At 41.5% G+C, this 18,564-nt stretch overlaps 1 protein-coding gene across 1 annotated transcript; it reads left to right on the top strand.

Annotated features, from left to right (window-relative positions):
* Window positions 1-39: 39 nt before the first annotated feature.
* NTPCR (nucleoside-triphosphatase, cancer-related) lies at window positions 40-10,062 on the top strand (the record flags this gene model as incomplete). The annotated part of the gene is made up of 5 exons (XM_080341449.1): window positions 40-135; window positions 2,818-2,980; window positions 4,050-4,146; window positions 6,910-7,119; window positions 9,964-10,062. Exons 1-5 carry the CDS (start codon window positions 102-104, stop codon window positions 10,060-10,062), a joined length of 603 nt encoding a protein of 200 aa, XP_080197575.1. The 5' UTR covers window positions 40-101.
* Between the last annotated feature and the right edge of the window lie 8,502 nt (window positions 10,063-18,564).

Here is an 18,564-nt window from a genome sequence, read left to right on the forward strand (position 1 = left end):
GGCAGGACCGGATCGAGGGGGCGGAGCGGACCGGAGCGACGCGGCTCTTCCGCTAGTCGGTCCGCGTCGGGTGGGGGAGAGGGCCGAGCGCGGCCCTCGCCATGTCCAAACACGTTTTCCTTACGGGACCCCCAGGTAACGGGGGCAGGAGGAGCCTGGGGAGCGGGGCGAGGGGGCGCGGCGTGGCCGCTGGGGCCTGGCTCGGCTCAGCCTGGCCGGCCGGCCTGCGCGGGGCTGTGGAGCGCTTGGAGCCGGGGGAAGGCACCTGCCGGCGGCCCCAGCGCTTGCCCGGGGGCGCGGGAGCTCCCGGGGCGCCTCCTGCCGCAGCCCGGCCCGGCAGCTGCCGCGGGGTGACCCCGGAGCGGCGTGCAGGCCCGTGGCTGTCCCTGGACGGGTGTCACATGTGGAGGTCAGAGGTGCTGCATTAATTAATTTGTTCCTAATGAAAGCCCATTTTAGCTCCCCATCCACTCACATGGCACAAAGGTGACCAGGTGCTACTGCTTTTTCCTTGGCTTTTGCCCTGCGGTTCAGTGTTGGGGGGAAAAATCCTTCTGGACAACGATTCCTGCTTCATTTAAACTTCAGCCGTTAATAATTTCTGAGCGCTCATCCTTTCTGTAATGTAGATGAGGGTCAACAGGCACAGACTGAAGCATAGGAGGTTCTGTCTAAATACGAGGAGAAACTTCTTCATTTGAGGGTGCCAGAGCACTGGAACAGGCTGCCCAGAGAGGCTGTGGAGTCTCCTTCTCTGGACACATTCCTGTGTGATCTGCTCTGGGTGAACCTGCTTTAGCAGGTGGGTTGGATTAGATGATCTCCAGAGGCCCCAACCATTGTGTGATTCCGCACTTCCAGCTTGAGTAATGTTAAGTTATAGGTAATAACTCGTATCCCATATGCACAGGCCTTGATTGAAGCAGTGGAGTAGTCTCTCATGGTGTGGGAGTCCAATTATTGTGGGGGTAGAGTGGCACAGAGCATGAGGGTCGGACTGTAAGGTTGGTGAAGAAATATCGCAAAGCTTTCTTTTGTAGCCTGAAAGTAAAGAAGTGGGCCTAATTCTCCTTTTTATGAACCTTTTTCTTCTTGTCTGGAATTAGTTGAAAATACTGCTAGGCTGAGATAGCAGTGCCTTCCACCCATTTCATTCTGGTTTTTCCATCCACCAAATAAAGACAGCCCTCCAGGAGACACAGAGGTTAGGCCTGCTTAGGCCTTGTCTCTGTTCACTTAACTGAATTTGAGGGAACTGTTTTGATTAGCTAAATGTATAATTCTAAGCTTTCTTAAACTTAGTTTGAAGCATTTTAGCTTTCTTTGGCAATTTACTAAATGAAGGTAACCAAATTAGAGATGGCAAATCTACTTAGCCAAATGAGTACAAATTCGCTTATATAGACAAGGCCCTGAAAAGATGGTAGATACTGATGGTGCCACATTTGTCATTTTATTGTTTGAATGCCAGGAATCCCTTTGGCTTCAATTTTGAAAAGTTTGCTTAATTGTTTGACTAGGTCCCCTTGCAGCCACAGAATGTTTTTGCCATTGATATTGACTATTAAGAAAGTAGTTCCTACATCTGCTTAAAAACTAAGGGAGAAATTTGGTATGTACATGTTGAAATTATTTCTGTTGACATTTTCAGGCACCTCACATTTGGTATATAGTCCTTATCTCCAGGAATTTAAAGGTTTATTCTTCAGGATATTTTCTGTTTTCTGATTTTTTTTTTTACAACAACAATTAAAAATGAAGTGATAACACTAAATTTTGTGAGAGGCAATAGAGTTGAGTTTAAAAGGAGATTGTCAAGGGATGTACTTGTGCAATGGCAAAGGAGAAGAAATAGCTCCTTTGTGGGAACTGAGAGGATGTCTGGAACATGGCCAACGTTCCAACGTTCACGTTGTAGAAAATACATCAAACTGTGCTAGGAGACGTCAAATGGTGAGGGTTTTAAGGATCTGTCTTGGGGTAAGAAAATGGATTATAGGACCACAGGCTAGTTTATGATATCACTTTCAGAGGTATAAAGGAGGGTCAGCTCTGAGGCCAGACCAGGTTGCTCAAAGCTTTATCCAGTCAGACCTTGAAAACCTCAAAGGGTATGAAGACTGTACAACCCCTCTGAGCAACCTGTTCCATATCTTGATTGTCCTCACCATAAAAAAGCTTTTTCCTGTATCTAGTCAAAACCTCTCTTGCGATTCTGTTGTTGGAAATACCTTTTGCCATGTAGGACCTGGTATCTTGGGGGCACTGAGTACTTCTGATTTCTAGGACATCAACAGAAGTAGGGTGTCCTTTGTGTCAGTTAGGTTCCTGGCAGCAGTCAGTTATGACTTTATGATCTAACAGGGGGATGAGCTCAGCTCTGTTCGTAAAAAAAAAAATAGTGAATAGCAGTGCTAGGAAGGGAAACTCATAAGCCATTCTTCCAGTCAGCTTGGGTATCATTTGTGTAACGGTATGGCTCTTGTGTGTTTATATGCCTTGAGGCAAGCTTTGTTGCCTGCCCACACACTATTTAAGCTAGCAAATTTAGTGGTAGCCAGCGGTATTTTTACTGTTCTGTTGTGACTTCACTGTAGACATACTTCTTAAAGGCTGAAAAAACATTACAATATCAATACAAGATGAAGTGTGAAAGGTGTTTCTGTTCTTCCCTTTCCTTCCATTTAAAAAAAAATAAATTTGCAGACCTAATCAATGTTCCTGATGAACTGATTAATTACTGTGGTGTTTAAAAATGAGCGTTTAGTGGAGAAGAAGATTAATCCTGTGTGCTTTTTGTTTCCTCTTTATTTTTAGGGGTTGGAAAGACTACTTTGATACAGAAAGTCACTCAAGCTCTGAAATCCTCAGGCATTTCCATTGATGGATTTTACACAGAGGAGGTTAGAGAAGGTGGCAGGAGAACAGGATTTGATGTTGTCACTTTGTCTGGAAAACGAGGACCTTTATCTAGAGTCAGGTACTGGGGTTTTAATAACTTTAACTGGCTTATTGTTTGATGCTTCTTCAGTCTGTCAGCATGTTCAGTGCTCTTCCAGAGGGTGATTTCCAGCACACATAGGACTTTTGTGGTCAGGTTCTTTGGCCAGTTCTTGTGTCCTGCCTGATGCCTGTATTGTGTATGTAGACCATGTCTCTGTTGCCTAGTGAAATACTGAAAATGTGCTAGGGAAAGGTGTTCTCTCTTACTGCCTTCTTTACGCCAGATAGAGAGGAAGCGCTACTGAGCGTTTTGTTGTGAAGCCACGTCTCTTTGGGATACAGTAAGTGGCTTATTCTAAGGAGGAAGATTTTTTGTTTTCACCAGCTAATTTATGGAGACAGAAGTGGAAAATAAAAGGGAAATTGCATATGAAATTATTTTAAAGAACCACTCTCTGGCCCACAAAACCCACGTGAATTTTAAAAAAAAGAGGGTTCCAGAGCCCCACTAAGAGGGGGGCCTCTGAAGTGCAAAGGGGCTCACAGTCTCTGCTGATTTACTAGACTTAGCTTTTCATGCTTTGAGCAAAAATTAGTCTAGGTCCAGATGCACCTCATTCAGACACAGTTGTCTGACTAAATAATTTGCATATTGTTAATAAAGGAGGTTTACCTAGGACAGTGTGATAAAGCATGCAAACTGAGTATTTTTCCAAGATTGTTTAAAGGTTTTGCAGCCCGCACTGAGATTTGGGCTACTGCTGTGATGCTGTCTGTAGTGTCACATTACCAAATTCAAAAATCTGAAATGCAGGCGTATATTTTGATTTCAGTGTAAGTATACCTGCTGGCTTTTATATCCCATGGTCCTTGCATACACTGTTCAAATTTGAGCTTACACAGTTGTGAAGGTAGCTTATCTGAGAGTATGCTGTCTGCAATATAACCTAATGAATGGTTTACAGAGTTTCTTTCCTTTTCTTGAAAGAATGAAGGGGGTTTGACTTATTAGGATAACTTCTCATAAATCCACTTGAAATGACTGCAGTGAATTCTCGCTAAGCTCATTATTTAGAAGGAATCTTGTGTCTCTTTTTCAAATTCAGTTCTGGTTCTTCTACTTCAAGACGTGAATATCGAGTTGGACAGTATGTTGTAGACCTTGTTTCATTTGAGCAGCTGGTTCTACCTATGCTGAGAAATGTAAGTATTCTATGAAAGCTGCTGAAAAATTGATGTTTTATGATAATTAGTGTTATTGGAAGGTTGTTCTAGAGCACTAGTTTTGGATATTAATAAGTGGCCTGTTTCTTGGGTATTGAAGTTTCTGATTGACTTCAGGATCAGGAAGCTGGAGGGGAAAATCTGGCTTGTTCTCTTGTGCTTGCTGTGGTGTTGGAGAGACTGAAGTCCCCTCTCATTCCTGATCTGATATTGTCCTGTGAGCAGGACCTCCTTGCTGTGTGAGATGGCCACTAGGAAAGTTTTTCCTGTGCCACCATCTTGCATATAGGAAAGCAAAAAAAATTGTATGAGTGGCTTACCATCAGAACAGGGTGGAGTCAGTGGGTCCAAGAAAAAGGCTTTTTCTGCTGCTCTTCTTTACAGCATTTTTTCCCCCTCTTGCTCGGATTCCCATCTTCTTCCAGTGTAAGCATTTGGTTATTTTTGATTATGTGTTTTGATTACCATTAGTACCTGCAGAGTGGTAGGTTTTAACTGATAATGGTAGCTTTATAATTTGGGATTTAGCCTGCTGCACAAGGAGTGCTCTGACTGTGACAAGACTTTTCATCAGGCCTTTTGCTGTCCTTCTTGAACATTCTGTTACTGCCTTTTTCCCTCTTCCTCTCTCTCACTCCAACCTTTCCCCTCTCCAAAATTGAACAAAAATAAATCTGATTTTGGCAATAACATATCACAAACATTGTTCAGCAGCTGCTGAACTGTACTACTAAAAAAATCCTATTGTGATTTTTCTACACTGCCAAAGCTCAAGGGGCCAAGCAAGAAGAGACTTCTTAATGAACTTCGAAAAGAAACAAACAAAACATAGAGGTTCAAGGAGGAGCAAAAAGGAGATTAAGGATCTGATTCTTATTTTTGTCAAGGAACTTTAAAGTCTGAGATCAGGGAAGCAAGGATGTTGCAGGCAAGGGAGAAAGGAAATGTGAATAAAATGGAACAATTTTTATATTTTTTAATTTTACTGTAACTTGATTGACTGTGTTAGTAAGTAGAAGGATAGTTTAATAAAAAATATTTGATTAAGCCAGCGCTGTACTTGGAATCCTTTTACTGCTGCATTAATGTGAAGTCCAGGAGAGATCTTGCTAGAAGGGTGTTAGCGGTGTTGAGTTTTTCTGGTTGTTATGTAGCTTTCTGCAAGAACAGGAGAGTGAAGAGAGAAAGAAAAGGGCCCAGCAGAGTCGGAAAGTGCATGACCCTATTCTCATTCAAAGTGCTGTTAATCCGTTTTGTGGGAATGTGGTCTTGCTTGTAGACAGCACAAAATGGGAGAGGAGGAGTGTGAGGAAGATCATAGAACTGGAACAAGAAGAGACAAATGAAGAGTGAGGACAGGAGAGTTGTAGGTATGGCCTGGTTTGATTGGAGGCCAACACGGCGTGGGCATGTGCCCATTTAGCCTTGAGGACAGTTTCAACTCTTAAAACTTGGGTCTCAGTCACTCCAGTGAGAACAGAGGTAGTTCCTACGATGTATGATCTCTCTGGTTCTGGAAACTTCTTCAGGCAGCACTGAGGAATTTTTTCAAAGCAGAGTGCTCTGTTTCTCAATGTGTGACCTCATGACTAGTATTGGCTTTTTAGCTCACTGATCTATGAAAGGATTTTAGATAAAACAGCTACTCAGCAGAGACTTAGCTTGAAAAGATTTTAGGATGCATGTTATACAGTTCTTTCACTTTCCCAGAAGCAAATACTTTGCCTTCACAAGGGAGAACATATTTTTTTTTTCCTTTCTTTCTAGGTTTTGTATAATGTGGCTGGTATTGATATATATTCATGGATCTTCAGTGATGTTTTGACTTGAGTTGATTTCCTCCTCACTTCTATAAACAATGAAATATAGTTCTTAGTTACTGTTACCAAGAGAGGGTAGGCAGTGCACCTCTTTTTCTGCTTTCTGAGTTGCCTTTCCCTCAGTGATAATCACCCATGATCTCTCCTAGACTTCCCTGCTGCTCCCTTCAGTCTGCAGTACGGTAACGTTTAGCACAGTATTCGCTTCATGGAAAAAAAAACCCAACACGTGGTTAATCATTAGTATGATGCCTATCCTACCATCCAGGGAGATTGCTAGAGCTATAGAATAAGCTATATCTCGACAAAGAAATGGAAAATGACTGTTCTGATGTGAGAGAGGCTTGGAAATGGCTTGATTTTATCTGTGTAGCTTTGAAGAAAGCTAGTTGTTCTGAGAGAAATGCTAGTTTCAAGCCTCTTTTGACGCAGCTGCAAGATGAGAGGCTTGCAAATCTAGATTTAATGCAAGTCTTTTTTTAATGCTTGTGTTGCATGAATATTGATCTATTCTAAATGGATAATTTGATAGAAAGGGTGAAGTTTTGAAAAATTGGTGTCCCTCAGATGGATTGAGAGCTGCTAGGTGGCAAAGTGTGGTTCTTATTTGTCAAATAGCTTGTATGGGACCATTAAGAGAATTTTGCTTTGAAGGAAAACTGATATTGTGGGTATTTCCTGTCGTAGTTAGTATTTATGCTGTACAAATATTTTCATCTTTCAGAAAAATCTGTACTGAAGTAGAAAGGACGGATTTATAAGTCTGTCATTTAGCAGCAGTGGCTTTGACTCTTCCACTTGCCCCAATATTACAATTTATTTCATTCTTTTGAAGGTATTTTTTTTATTAGCATAGAAAAGATTTCTGTTGCTTTTTCGAAGTTCTTTGTTGTTTACAGTCTCCCGATGCTCTTTTCCACAGGTAAGCCACGGCAGTGATGCAGAGAAAACAGTTTGTGTCATAGATGAGGTTGGGAAAATGGAACTCTTCAGCCAGGCTTTTATTCAAGCTGTTCGTCAAACACTGGCTGGCTCAGGGACTGTGGTGCTTGGAACTATTCCAATACCTAAGGGAAAGCCACTGGATCTTGTTGAAGAAATAAGAAGTAGGAAAGATGTTAAAGTGTTCAATGTGAGTAATATTTAATATCCTTTAAACCCTGCTGTTCTAGGTTGCTGGTTTATATTTGGCTCTGTTCAAAAACTAATCATTACCAATTGATAGCTGTGGGTAGCTTGTATGAAATAAGTTTTTTAGTTTCCATTTTATTCTTAATGGGCAGGTGTTCACCTTATTAAAAAAAGAGTCACATTTGGCACTTACTGTAGTGGTCTCACGCAGCTGGCTTTGCTTGTGCGAGGCTGTAGAAGTAATGATGTAGTTGTTTTAAAAGGGTTTTATTTTTGCTGTAGTATTATTGCCGTACAAGTTTTCATTATTCATAAGAGTTAAATCTTTTGAAGAACAGTTAGATTTTTAAATTTATTTCTTTTTCCAGACTGGCTTGTAGGAGTATTACCAGTAATCATGTTCAAGCAAAAAAAAATACGGCGTCAGTGGAGCTGCAGAAATGATTTCTAGAAGAAAGACACTTGTAAATGGGGTGTATGTTCTTTGGAGTCAGTAAACCAATTTTGGAATTCATTGTGTTATTTTTACAGACATATTTTTCAGAACATTAGGTCCTCAAAGTGCTTTTCTGATCAGTTACAGGGAGGTTCTCAAAAGCTTACCAGAACAAAACATAGCCTGTTCATGGGAATATGTGTGTGAGGTTTCTGTAACATCTGTAAGTGTCCTGAATGCTTCATAAAAACAAGCTAAACACAGTCCCCACTCCTTTGGTTTATTTTTCTGCTCAGTGTGTACTATTTTTAGTAGAGAATAAAGCTGTATATGCAAAACTGAACTGTGCATCTCTATAAATTATAAATTCAGTAAGTGGGACTTACACATCCTGGCTTACTAAAAGAGGTAATGTGCTGTAGAGCAGTGTACTGTAGCAGCCAGTTCTTCAGATGCACATCACAGTGAGGATGCTTAACTTCGTTTTTGTCCAAATGAATCAGGAAGGAAAACTACTATCTCAACGGCTTTGTACTGAATGGTCTTAATGACTGCAGGGAAAGCAGAGCCTCCATCTTCTTTTTTCTTCTTCAAAGTGAGATTAATAAAACTGCAGTGCTCAGGCAAGTTCCTCAACTTTCTTTTAGTTGGTGCTCCCATCATCATCTTAGATTTCTGCTTTTTTAAATAAATCCCTGTTTAATCAAGTGCTAGAGCAATCCGAGGAGCAAAGATGAGAGAAGATTTGTTTCCTCGCATAAGCATTCAACTCCTACCCTTCCTTTTGGAGATAAAACCCCAGGTTTCCCACTGACGAACTGATGTGTATTAGTTGTCAGGGTGCTGAACAGGGATGCACGTGAATGTGAATTTGTTATGACTGGCCATACAGTGGGAGGACTGGGGAAGAGGGGCTGAAGAAAGCCTTGATGAAAGTAGCACTCATTTGGTGCTTTAGGCTACAGTCATGGCAAGGCAATAGTGTGGTTTTGGTCCTCTCAGAGGAGGAAACAGAGTGCTAGAAAACAGCATTTGGCTTTTCAAGGGAGCTTTTGAGGCTTCTGCTGCCTGATTTCATCAGGGGATGTTCTGAGGGCACGTACCGCTCAGCCTGGGTTGTTGGTATGTCAGTCTGCCCGCACAGCTTTCTCTGAAGCGCAACTACAGCCAGCTCAAGTCGTCCTGTACATTTCAATGGAGCAATGTTTTCTCTAGCTAAAAAAAACTTCACCGAAAAAGCCATCCTGTTTATGCTGCTGATATTAGGGTGTGCAGGTTTCTTTTATTTAAATAGAGTTCTCTGGTGAATCTGTTAGCCAAAAGCATGGGTGTGAAATGTGCACCGGACTGCAGTAGTTCCCAGGTGGCAGAGACCTGTGCTGAAGTCTTGTGCAGGAGGGCATGTGTCTCGCTTGCTCCAGTGACACGCTACACGCTCTTTCCCAGCTAGTTAAAACGTGTGTATGAGGCGGAACAGAACCTGCCTGTGGGGAGCCAGAGGTGTTACTGGCTAAATGCCGCATCACCAGATCTGCGCCTTAAGGGCTGTGGCCTGGGGAGAGCCTGGAGTGCCCCAATAGCTCATGGTCAGTAATTCCTTACTGACTTTTATGGTGCCTGGAAGTGTGCAGAAGTAGGTGGCAACTTTCCAAAAAAGTTCTGCCTGCTTTGTCACTTGATATGGAGTTAGGCTGCATTCAAGTAACTCAGCGGAGTTTTCTCATCCTTTTTTTTTTTAGTGTCACAAGGATAGTTGTGATGTTTGACACTGATTGCGTAGAGACAGCTGTTTGGGGTTTTATAGTCACTTCTGTCTTGAAAACATATTCAGTTAGTGTAAATGGGCCCAGATGCCCTAAAAGCAGGTGAGGATTTGGTCCCAAATGTTTAATTTACTATATTTTGAGCACTTAACTATAGGAGTTCTGATATGTAACACATTTTTTTCCGTTGTTGCCCAATTCAGTTTTCCTGAGAACTAAACTTTATAGTGAAACTACAGAGGCTCTTGTTGCACTTCCCAGGTCTATGTAGTTTTGCAGATACAGTGTCATAAATAGGATCAGATTATCCTTAGCAGCTGCAGATATTAATTTTCTTCCATTTTGCCATCTATTAATTTTGTTTCCATGAAATCCACTAGTGAAGTTTGGTTGCATATGCCTTTTAAGAAAGAAAATAAATAGTTAAATGGATCAAAAGAAGAAAAGGTTCCATTTGAACAGACTGTACAAGAGAGGTTTCATTGACGGTACTTTAACAGTTAGGGGAATAAAGCTTTTGTCCTCTACTGTTGCCTGCTTGGAGACTAGGTGGTAGTTTCCTCCACCTAAATGCTTCGTATAGGCAGTGTCTGCAGTTATTTTCAAGTCCCTGTCTAAAAATCTACCCATCTGGGTGTACATTCAGTGCAGATACTGGGAAATGTGTTCTCTCTGGGAAAGCTGCCTGCACAGAATGTCTCCAGACCTTAAGAGGAGACTTGTATCTATCGAGCAGCCTTTGTAGAACAGTCGTGAAAATTTCCCAGCACTTGGCACTTTCTCTCTGCTGCCCTCACTGGACTTCTGGCATGTAGGTATGGAAAAGGGATAGATAAAATGTAGCATTGTTTTTGTTGGCTGTAAGACAGTGGGAAGAGCTATTAAATGTTCAGAAGGTTCTTTGAAAGTCAGGATATTGGGACACTTGCTGTGAGATTTAGAGTTTGGCTGATCTATGCTTTGTGCCTTGTTTACCTTGGGGTCTCTCAATAGGCTTACTGAAGAGCAATTCCACTCTCTGTTTTCCTGCTCTCTTTGTTATTGTGGGATATTCTGTTTATCTTATAATAGGCTTGGAATGATACTCAATAAAACCAGCAACACTTCAGGCAGATCTGCCCTTTTGTTCCCTTTTTTTATGTCATTTTTTAAATCACTTTAATGTTGATCCGCTCTCTTGAATTCAAGTGGCGTAGGTAAGACCATCGTCTCTAGCTTTTCCAGTGTTGGTTTCCAGCATTTGGACAGGATGTCTGTGCTTGTAAATAGCAGTAGGCTCCTCGGGCCAAATTGTTCAGGTAGGACTGTCACCCATTTAATAATGCTTTCTCCTGTTCAGTATTGACTGCAGTACTGTAAGGGATACAAACCCTTGTGCTCGGATCTTAGATGCAGCTACAGGGAATGCAGTGAATCCTTGCTGGTAGAGAGTTTTATGCCATGGTGTCTCTCTTTCCTTGTCAAACAGCATTTTTCAAACTTTGTTAAAAATATGGATGCCCTTACTTGTTTTTTGGCTCATCTGTCTTTGTGTGTTTTCTTCCTGCCCTCTCTGCAAGGATTAGAACGGTGGGGAAAATCTCTCAGACTTCTGAAAATGAGGCTTTTGCTGACACTTCACAATTGCTCGTTAACCCTTTCACCACCCCAGCCATCTCCCCAGGTGTTGGTTGAGTTAGTGATGCAGGGCACTGTGGGACCTGGTCTGTGAAGAAGGGGTAATTTATACCCCCCTCCGCACCAGTTCGTGCTCTGTTGCTGCCCCTGGGTGCTGAGCTGACTGGCAAGTGCTGGCATTTGGTTTGCAGTTCCCAGTGAGCTGCAGGTGCTGCAATGCAGATGAGCCCAGCAAAGGACAGGAGACTGGACTATATGGGTTCACATGTACTGGTCTTAAAGCCCAACATTTCCATGGACTGGTCAACCAAAGGCATACCCTAGTGTGCTACGAACACCCCAGCTTTCTCAAGTAGTCTTATTTCATTTTCAAGATGTTTCTATCCTGCAATGCTAAGGTTTCTCAGAATACAGAGTTGTGATGCTAAGTGTGTTTTAATTTTTGTCACTGCACATGTTTTTGACTAGATCTGTCATCCTAATAAATACAACCCTTTCAAGTACTGAAGGCAAAAGAACTCCACTTTATAGTAGGAAAATTATATTGGGTAATTGAAAGGGATTTCTAGTAATGACAAAAGTACATACTGGTTCTTCAAGTGATTCTTGTTAGTTATTCAGGCCCTGAATAATACTGCAAAATACCATGGGTAATTACATCAAAAAGATCACTGAATATTCAATTACATACGCAGGTTTGTGGGTTCAGCTTGTATTCTCAGTAGCAGGGGCTGGCAGGTGTTTGACACTCAACATTTGTCCACTAAGAAAGAAATGCATTTGAATTTCTGCTTTGTTCTTGAAGTAGTGGTTATTGATCAAATTACATAAGTTTTAATTTCTCATTCTCTAGGTCAGTAAGGAAAACAGAAACAGCATTTTGCAAGACATCTTGGCAGCTGTGGAATCCTGCAGAAAATGAAGACCTTGCCTGTAAACACTGAAGCTTTTATTTTTACAAAACATTACAACATTTTGCGGATGTTTTAGAATCTGTCCTTCCTGCTTTAGTCCCTGGAGGCTTTACTGGAGCCTTCAGAATAAGCAAGGTAAAGCTGGTAATACTCTAGAATGCGAAAACGAGATAGTGGGATTCTTGTTTATTCAGTTCACAAGCCAATCCATTCAAAAAATTGAACAGATGCATAGTTAACATGCAGTTCTAATCTGGGCATTTGAAAGTTAGGTGATCTGACTCTGATCCCAGTGACACCAAGTAAAAGCAATTAACTATCAAATCTGTTTGTGATCTTGGTCTTTCAGAGTGTGGTGTGGAATGTTCTGCCTAGAGGGCAGTTCAATATCTGGATCTCAGCCCTGGTGTAACACAACAGAATCCTGCCCAAAATGCGTGTGTGCTCTTCCTGGATTATGTAGAAGTATCTTTGCTGTTGGTGACTCCACTTAGGTGTGTTTCAGCATGGGTGCTGAGGATTCATGAGGTCAAAGGCATAAGCAGATGCTCTCCTCCTGACCCCAGGCACTCCTCTCTCCAGCTGCAGTGTAAGAAGGGCTATCTGGAATTTCAAGGAAATTTCCTGTAGTCCCAAGTGACGTTTACAGAATTCCACTTCAGGGGGGAAAATAACCAACTCTACCCTCGCCTAAGTGGCCCAGACAGTAGTTAAGAGGGCTGCATTATATATACATATATATATATATATATGCATATAAATCTTCAAGTCCATGAAGTTCAGTCAAATCTTATGTTTTTCATGCAGAGTTTATTAAGTCAGGATTGACTTAATACTGCATTTTTCTATATAGGTTTTCCAATCAGTTATGTTTATTGACACTTTTTGTCTGGTTGGGTTTTTTCTCTTATTTGATTCTGCACATGCATAATAGTTAATGGTGAAATAAGAAGTGTTTGAGAATATTAGACAATGTTTTTCCCCTATGGGGTGTGCAGATGTGTTCAGGGAAAGTGCTACCACTTAATCAGTTTCGCATGTTGTGAAAACAGAATTCCTTCCCAGGTGCACACTTGTTCATTGTGTGATTTATAGTAATCTCTGGCTGCAAAAAGTTATTAATAATTCAATAATTTCTTAACTTTTTTTCTGTTCAGTTCAACAACCATTAAAATGAGCAAAGTCTTTAAAAGCATTTTCAAACGTCAGTGATTTATTTCTGTAAAACTGACACCCCAAGTTGTAGCGGGGCTGGATGGGGAGAGGCATTTTTACAGGTGCCTTGGAAAACAGTTGAAAGCATGAAGGGAATGTCCTTTCTCCTTCCAAATGTTCAGAATGAGGGTCTGGTACAAACGTTGCCCCTCCACGGATTACAGGAGGTACACGTCATGTTAAAGGATGCCATGGCCTTGTTCCCTGACTGCCTGTTCCACTACTATGCTTCCCAAATCCTTTTGGATGATAGTATCATCTTCTTCACATTTGGAAAAAGGGAATTCTTCTCAGGGTCCCACTCCTTTGAGAATGTACAGCTCCTGGCTGCTTTTTGCAAAATAAGGCTGTGCCCTGAAGGTATCACTAATCCCCTGTAAATTACTGTGGCCATCTTAGACCAGATACCTTGTTAGAGGTGAAGGACTTGGGATCAAAGCAAACTTTTTCAGAGCTATGTGCCATAGACTTTCGAACAGAAACCTCTCTGCTCTTCGGTGCTGGATGTCCTGCTGTTCCAATGTTTAGTCTCTTAAGCTGCGAAATATGCTGCAAAAGAATAGTTCTTTCAGTGATGAAATGAGTCACGGGTATACCAAGTTTTTAGTGGGACTGCAGTTGAATCTTAGATGAGGACTGACCTTTAAAGCTAAATAAAATTGAGATATCTGATACTTTGTGGTAGAGTCTGGGGAGGGGAGTTATTTCAGGAGTGATGGCAGAGTTCAGTTTTCCAGATTCCAGCTCAGCCAGTATTGTTGGGAGCAGTATTTGTTCCTCCTAAGAGCAGATATATTGCCCTTCATATAATGCCATGATGCTGTAGTCCCATCACTTAATTGGCTGGAAAAAAAAATCATAACAGCAAGTTTGGGGAGCTTTTGCCCAGTGTGCCTATAGTGCTTTTAAGCCATTGTCTAATGGTGCAAGGAAGACCTTTTATAGTGAGGGTAGGTAATCACTAGAAAACATTATAAAATGGAGCTGGATTTTTCATTCACTGGGAGTGAAGCATCAGCCCTTTCAAATCAAAGGGTATTTTTGCTACTGACGTCATTGACTCTAGCTTTCTGCTACCTACCTCAAGATGGGTCAGAGACTTTAATTAGTTGGTGTTCTTTTTTTAAAGCCCATCTTCTCTCTGAGCTACAGAGTGTTTTTCAAGGGAAATAAAGAGAAATTTCGTAGTCTGCGTTCAGCAGGAGATCCTGGATGACCTTACCAGTCGTGTCCAGCCTTTTAATCTGAGACAGTCCTAAAGAAATTATTTGCCCCGTTTCAAATATACGTTGAGTGAGAAAGTAATATTTCCAACTGAACTTAGTTTTTATGACACCCTGTGTTTACTTTAGAGATAAAAAAAATTATTGTCTGGTCTTGTGCTAGTAAAATATTTGGAAGGCCTTGAGAGCACTGTAACAACAGAGCATTCACAATTCCCCTGATGGGCCCATTTTACTAATAGCCCACATTTGGTGAAAATAACCTCTGATGTAGCCGCAAGACTCCAGATGACAACATTAGTGCACCTGCAGGTTTTAATTGGTGCAAAACCAGGGAGAATATGAGGTACCAATTACTCTCTCAAAGCCTGAGAACTGAGGATGGTTTTGGCAAGGAGGTTTGTAATTCCAACATAAAGTGGCACACAGCATGGAATAAACGGGGCCTGCATTATTTATCATGCATTAGACAATTTTTGACTTGTAAAACTCTGAGAAGGCTGAATGAGAGAGGTGAATCTTTAACACTGGACCTGCTGCAAAGTTAATTATACGTAATATGTCTGTCTTGCAGATTTAAGGATGTACAAGCACTAGTGAAACACTGTAATTAAATACTAGCTCCCAATCCAGGGAGTAATCTAAATATGGCAATAATTGTGTAGCTAAAAAACATGCATTGATGAGAAGATGATTATTACATGCTGGAGAATTTCACTGGTAATTCTGATCTTCTAAAATGAGCTGCACAAAATTCAGCTAATCTTTAACTTAAATTCCCCAGCAAGAGAAGAGCAGTCGGTGGGTTGGAGCCAAATGCAGATAACATTTCTTGCTTTATTCTAATAAATAGTGTTTTAAAAAAGCTGTGATGACATTGCAGAGATTCCTAAGAACTTAATTGTTATTGAGGTGATCTGGCCATCTTGTCAAGGGGAAAAAAAAGACTCACACTGGTAAATCCTTTTTGTTAACATTTGTGTTAAATGCAATGAGTGCCAAGATTTTTGTGTCTCTGGGAATGAGGTGAGACTTCTCAGTGAGAAATCTACTTTCTTTCACAGAAGAAGTTTGCATGACGCTTCAAAATGGAGGAAACAGCAGGACCTCCAGTGTTCGTATTTCAGAATGAACAGAAAGAGTCTTTGTACATTGTGCCCATCACTGTTTCCTGCTTGTGGTGGGAAACAGCGGAGCTGAAGGCCAGGCTGGGGACTTGCCAGCGTACCTGGGGGATGTGAGTGCAGCAGTCTGTGGTTTGCTTTGGAAAAATGTTACTAAAAACCTTTTTACCAGATCTTTGGGCCAGGATTCACCCTTAGGAGTATAGCACCTGGCCTTTGAGTTATGATGTAAAAAAGAGCTTACTAGTGAAAGGAAAGTTCAGGAACACAAAATAGGAGGAGGGTCAGTGTCCCACATGCAATGCAAGGGCTTAAGTACTGTGCTTGTGCTACTGTTCTGTTCCTCTCTGCGAGTGCCTCACTCAGCCAGTGTGGATAAAAATCACTCACCATGTTTCTTTTCAGCTTCAGATTAAGCTCTGTCCCTTCTGCCATTTCTATGGAAGAACCTCCTATACCAAATGCTCTTGTGGATTGAGTTTTTGGCTTCCTCAAAGGACACGTTCAGCCTTCCAGCAAGATGGGAACGTCATGGCTTTCAGGTTGTAGAAACAAGGAGGTTCTGGGCTGGTTGAACAAGCATCTGGCAGGTTTCTGCCTTTACCCCTTGCTGAGTAAGTGGCCTCTGTGGGTCTGGAAAAATCCCCGAATCTTCAAAATTGACACAAAATGAAACTGTGTGTAAAAGGTACTTATGTCGTTGGTAGCGGCCGTTCTTCCAGCATCACAGCTACGGTAAGAAATCAGACCTGTAATGCATGCAGACTGTTCAGCCTGAGGAGCTTCAGGGCCAAGTTCTAACAACTGCGTTACACGCAGTGAAACCTGCCATCAGTGCTGCAACTGACTTAAAAGCAGAGCTTTTCATTTAGAGACCAAAACTGCCCAACAAGTGGGGTTACTGAGGTGTCACAGGTACCTCCATCTTGCAACTCTGAAGCATTTCATGTATAAGGTTAAGTATCAAGCTGCTTAGGTCTCTCAGGAATAAAAGTATGGGTAAGAACATACGCCGAGAACAGCACCCTATAGACTCGGGTGCCTTTTGGTGCTACACAGAGCTGTTCTGTGCAGCTTACTGTTGAAATTAGGCCTCCTGTAAAGTCTTAGTACCTGTTCATTAGCTTTGTGTGCACCAGAGCCTTAAATACATCTTCATCAGGTAGAAAGTAATCGGGTTTATCTCTACCTCATGCAAACATGGTGGAGTCTAAGATGATGTTTAATCAGTACAACCTCATACCTAGTTCCAGGTTTTATTTCTAACCATCATGTCTTATTATTCTGTAGGTTTAATATCCTTGAGTTGGATACATAGAATATTTTAGGTTAGTTAGGACTACTGGAGTTACTTATTTTTGATGGAAATTAATTAAAACTTAAGCTATCGTAGTAGACTGCCATGGAAAAGCCCGGAGTGCAGAAATGGGGCTGGTGGCTGTCACTAAGAGCTCTCCACCTACCTGTGTAACCTCCATCCGTCATGTGTGATGAAGCACTTCATGAGCAGGGTAGTGGGAAGAAAGGTACCATCTGCCAGAAATGGTCAGAAGAGAGCAGCTGAATTCAATTTTCTCTTCTACATCACACCTGGGTGCTGGAGGAGACATTAGCAGGGCCTAAACCATGCTGGTGACTGTGTGTGTCAGGGGTCTGTACATTAATAATCTGCTTCTGCCCTTGCGAACATGAGCAGAATTTTGCCTAGGCTGTGTTGGGCTTTATAAATAATCAATTCATTAATATCTGAACTGAAAGAAAAACAATAGATTTCTTAATTTCAGAAGGCAGAAAGCAAATGAAAACAATTCGGAACGAAAACCCAAAAACTGCTGCCACACAAAAGGTACTTGGATCATTTTATTTTCACTAGGTGTTATTTAGTTCTACTACTTAAGTGTGGCACAGTAGGAAGCTCAGAATGCAACTGTGTATCACCTAACAGAATGAGACTTAGCTACAGCAGCTCTTGTTAAATCTGTCTTGTTAATTGGGACAAGATGGCCTGGCTGCACATCATTGTGTTGAAAATTAGAAACAACCTATGGTAGTTACAGTAAAGAGGAACAGCAAGACACTGATAGCTGCAATTTTTTTAATTAAAAAAAAAAAAAATGAGCACATGTGCGTGCTAAGGAAAAATTCGTTGTAGCCTTTTGGCTTCCAAAGTAGTCATGCATTCCTGTAAATCAGTGTTTCTCAAACTTTGTGAAGGCGCAGCCTCCCTTGTTTGCCTCATCTGTCTTTATGCAACTATTAAATTGGCAGCAGCTCAGTTTCTCTGGGGGAGGGAAATCAGAAGGCTCTGTAATTACTGGCTACAAGTGTTTATGGACACTGAGCTGTGTCCAGCAATTAAAGGCATTTAGCTGTTCCCTTCCTAATACAAACACTTCCAGACGATAATTACAGCCTGCTTTGCACTTTCCTGTTCTTGAGGAGGATTCCCCTGGGTGCTTTGGCAACTCCCAAGGGGGCTGTTGCCTGGAATTTGAAAAACACTGGTGTAAACCAAACAGGAGCACGAGATAATACCTAAGAGCAGCTGTTTATGCAAAGCTGCTTTCTTTGCAAATGAGGTGCACCATATGCTTTGAAGGCTTTCCATGCACTGGATACTTTCTTTTCTCACGCTTGACTTTTGTTAAACAGTGTAGCGTGGCTCAATCATGTAATATTTCAATATGGCTGCATGCAGTATATCAATCTGTGATGGTATGTTGCTATTCAGAATTACCACCTGCATAACATGTTAAATAGAAATAAAAAATATTTGCTTTGGAAAAAAAACTCAGATTTAGCTCATGTAACAGTACATGTTGTACTGTCCTTTTACCTATTCATTGCTTCTGTTCGAAGTTGTCCTTTGCTATGTTATGTATCAAATGCCAATTAGTTTGCATGCAATCAGCTGTTCGGTTATGGCAGGAAGGAGATGTCTTGTGTGCTTTTCACTGAGTTGATATTTCCCACTGTATTCACTCGTGATTCCAGCCATTCCAGGAGAAGGAACATCAAACAGGTGGTATTCATTGTTCTAGGATTTACAAGAACCTGAGAGGAAGTGGCACTGTGTGTATTTTAGGACATGACAAGGCCTTTAGCTGAAGAACATCTGCCCCACAGTATTCTTGTGTAGAAGTTAGAAAAATAA

Source organism: Nesoenas mayeri (genome assembly GCF_963082525.1).
Source record: "Nesoenas mayeri genome assembly, chromosome: 3".
In the NCBI taxonomy this organism is placed as follows: Eukaryota; Metazoa; Chordata; class Aves; order Columbiformes; family Columbidae; genus Nesoenas; species Nesoenas mayeri.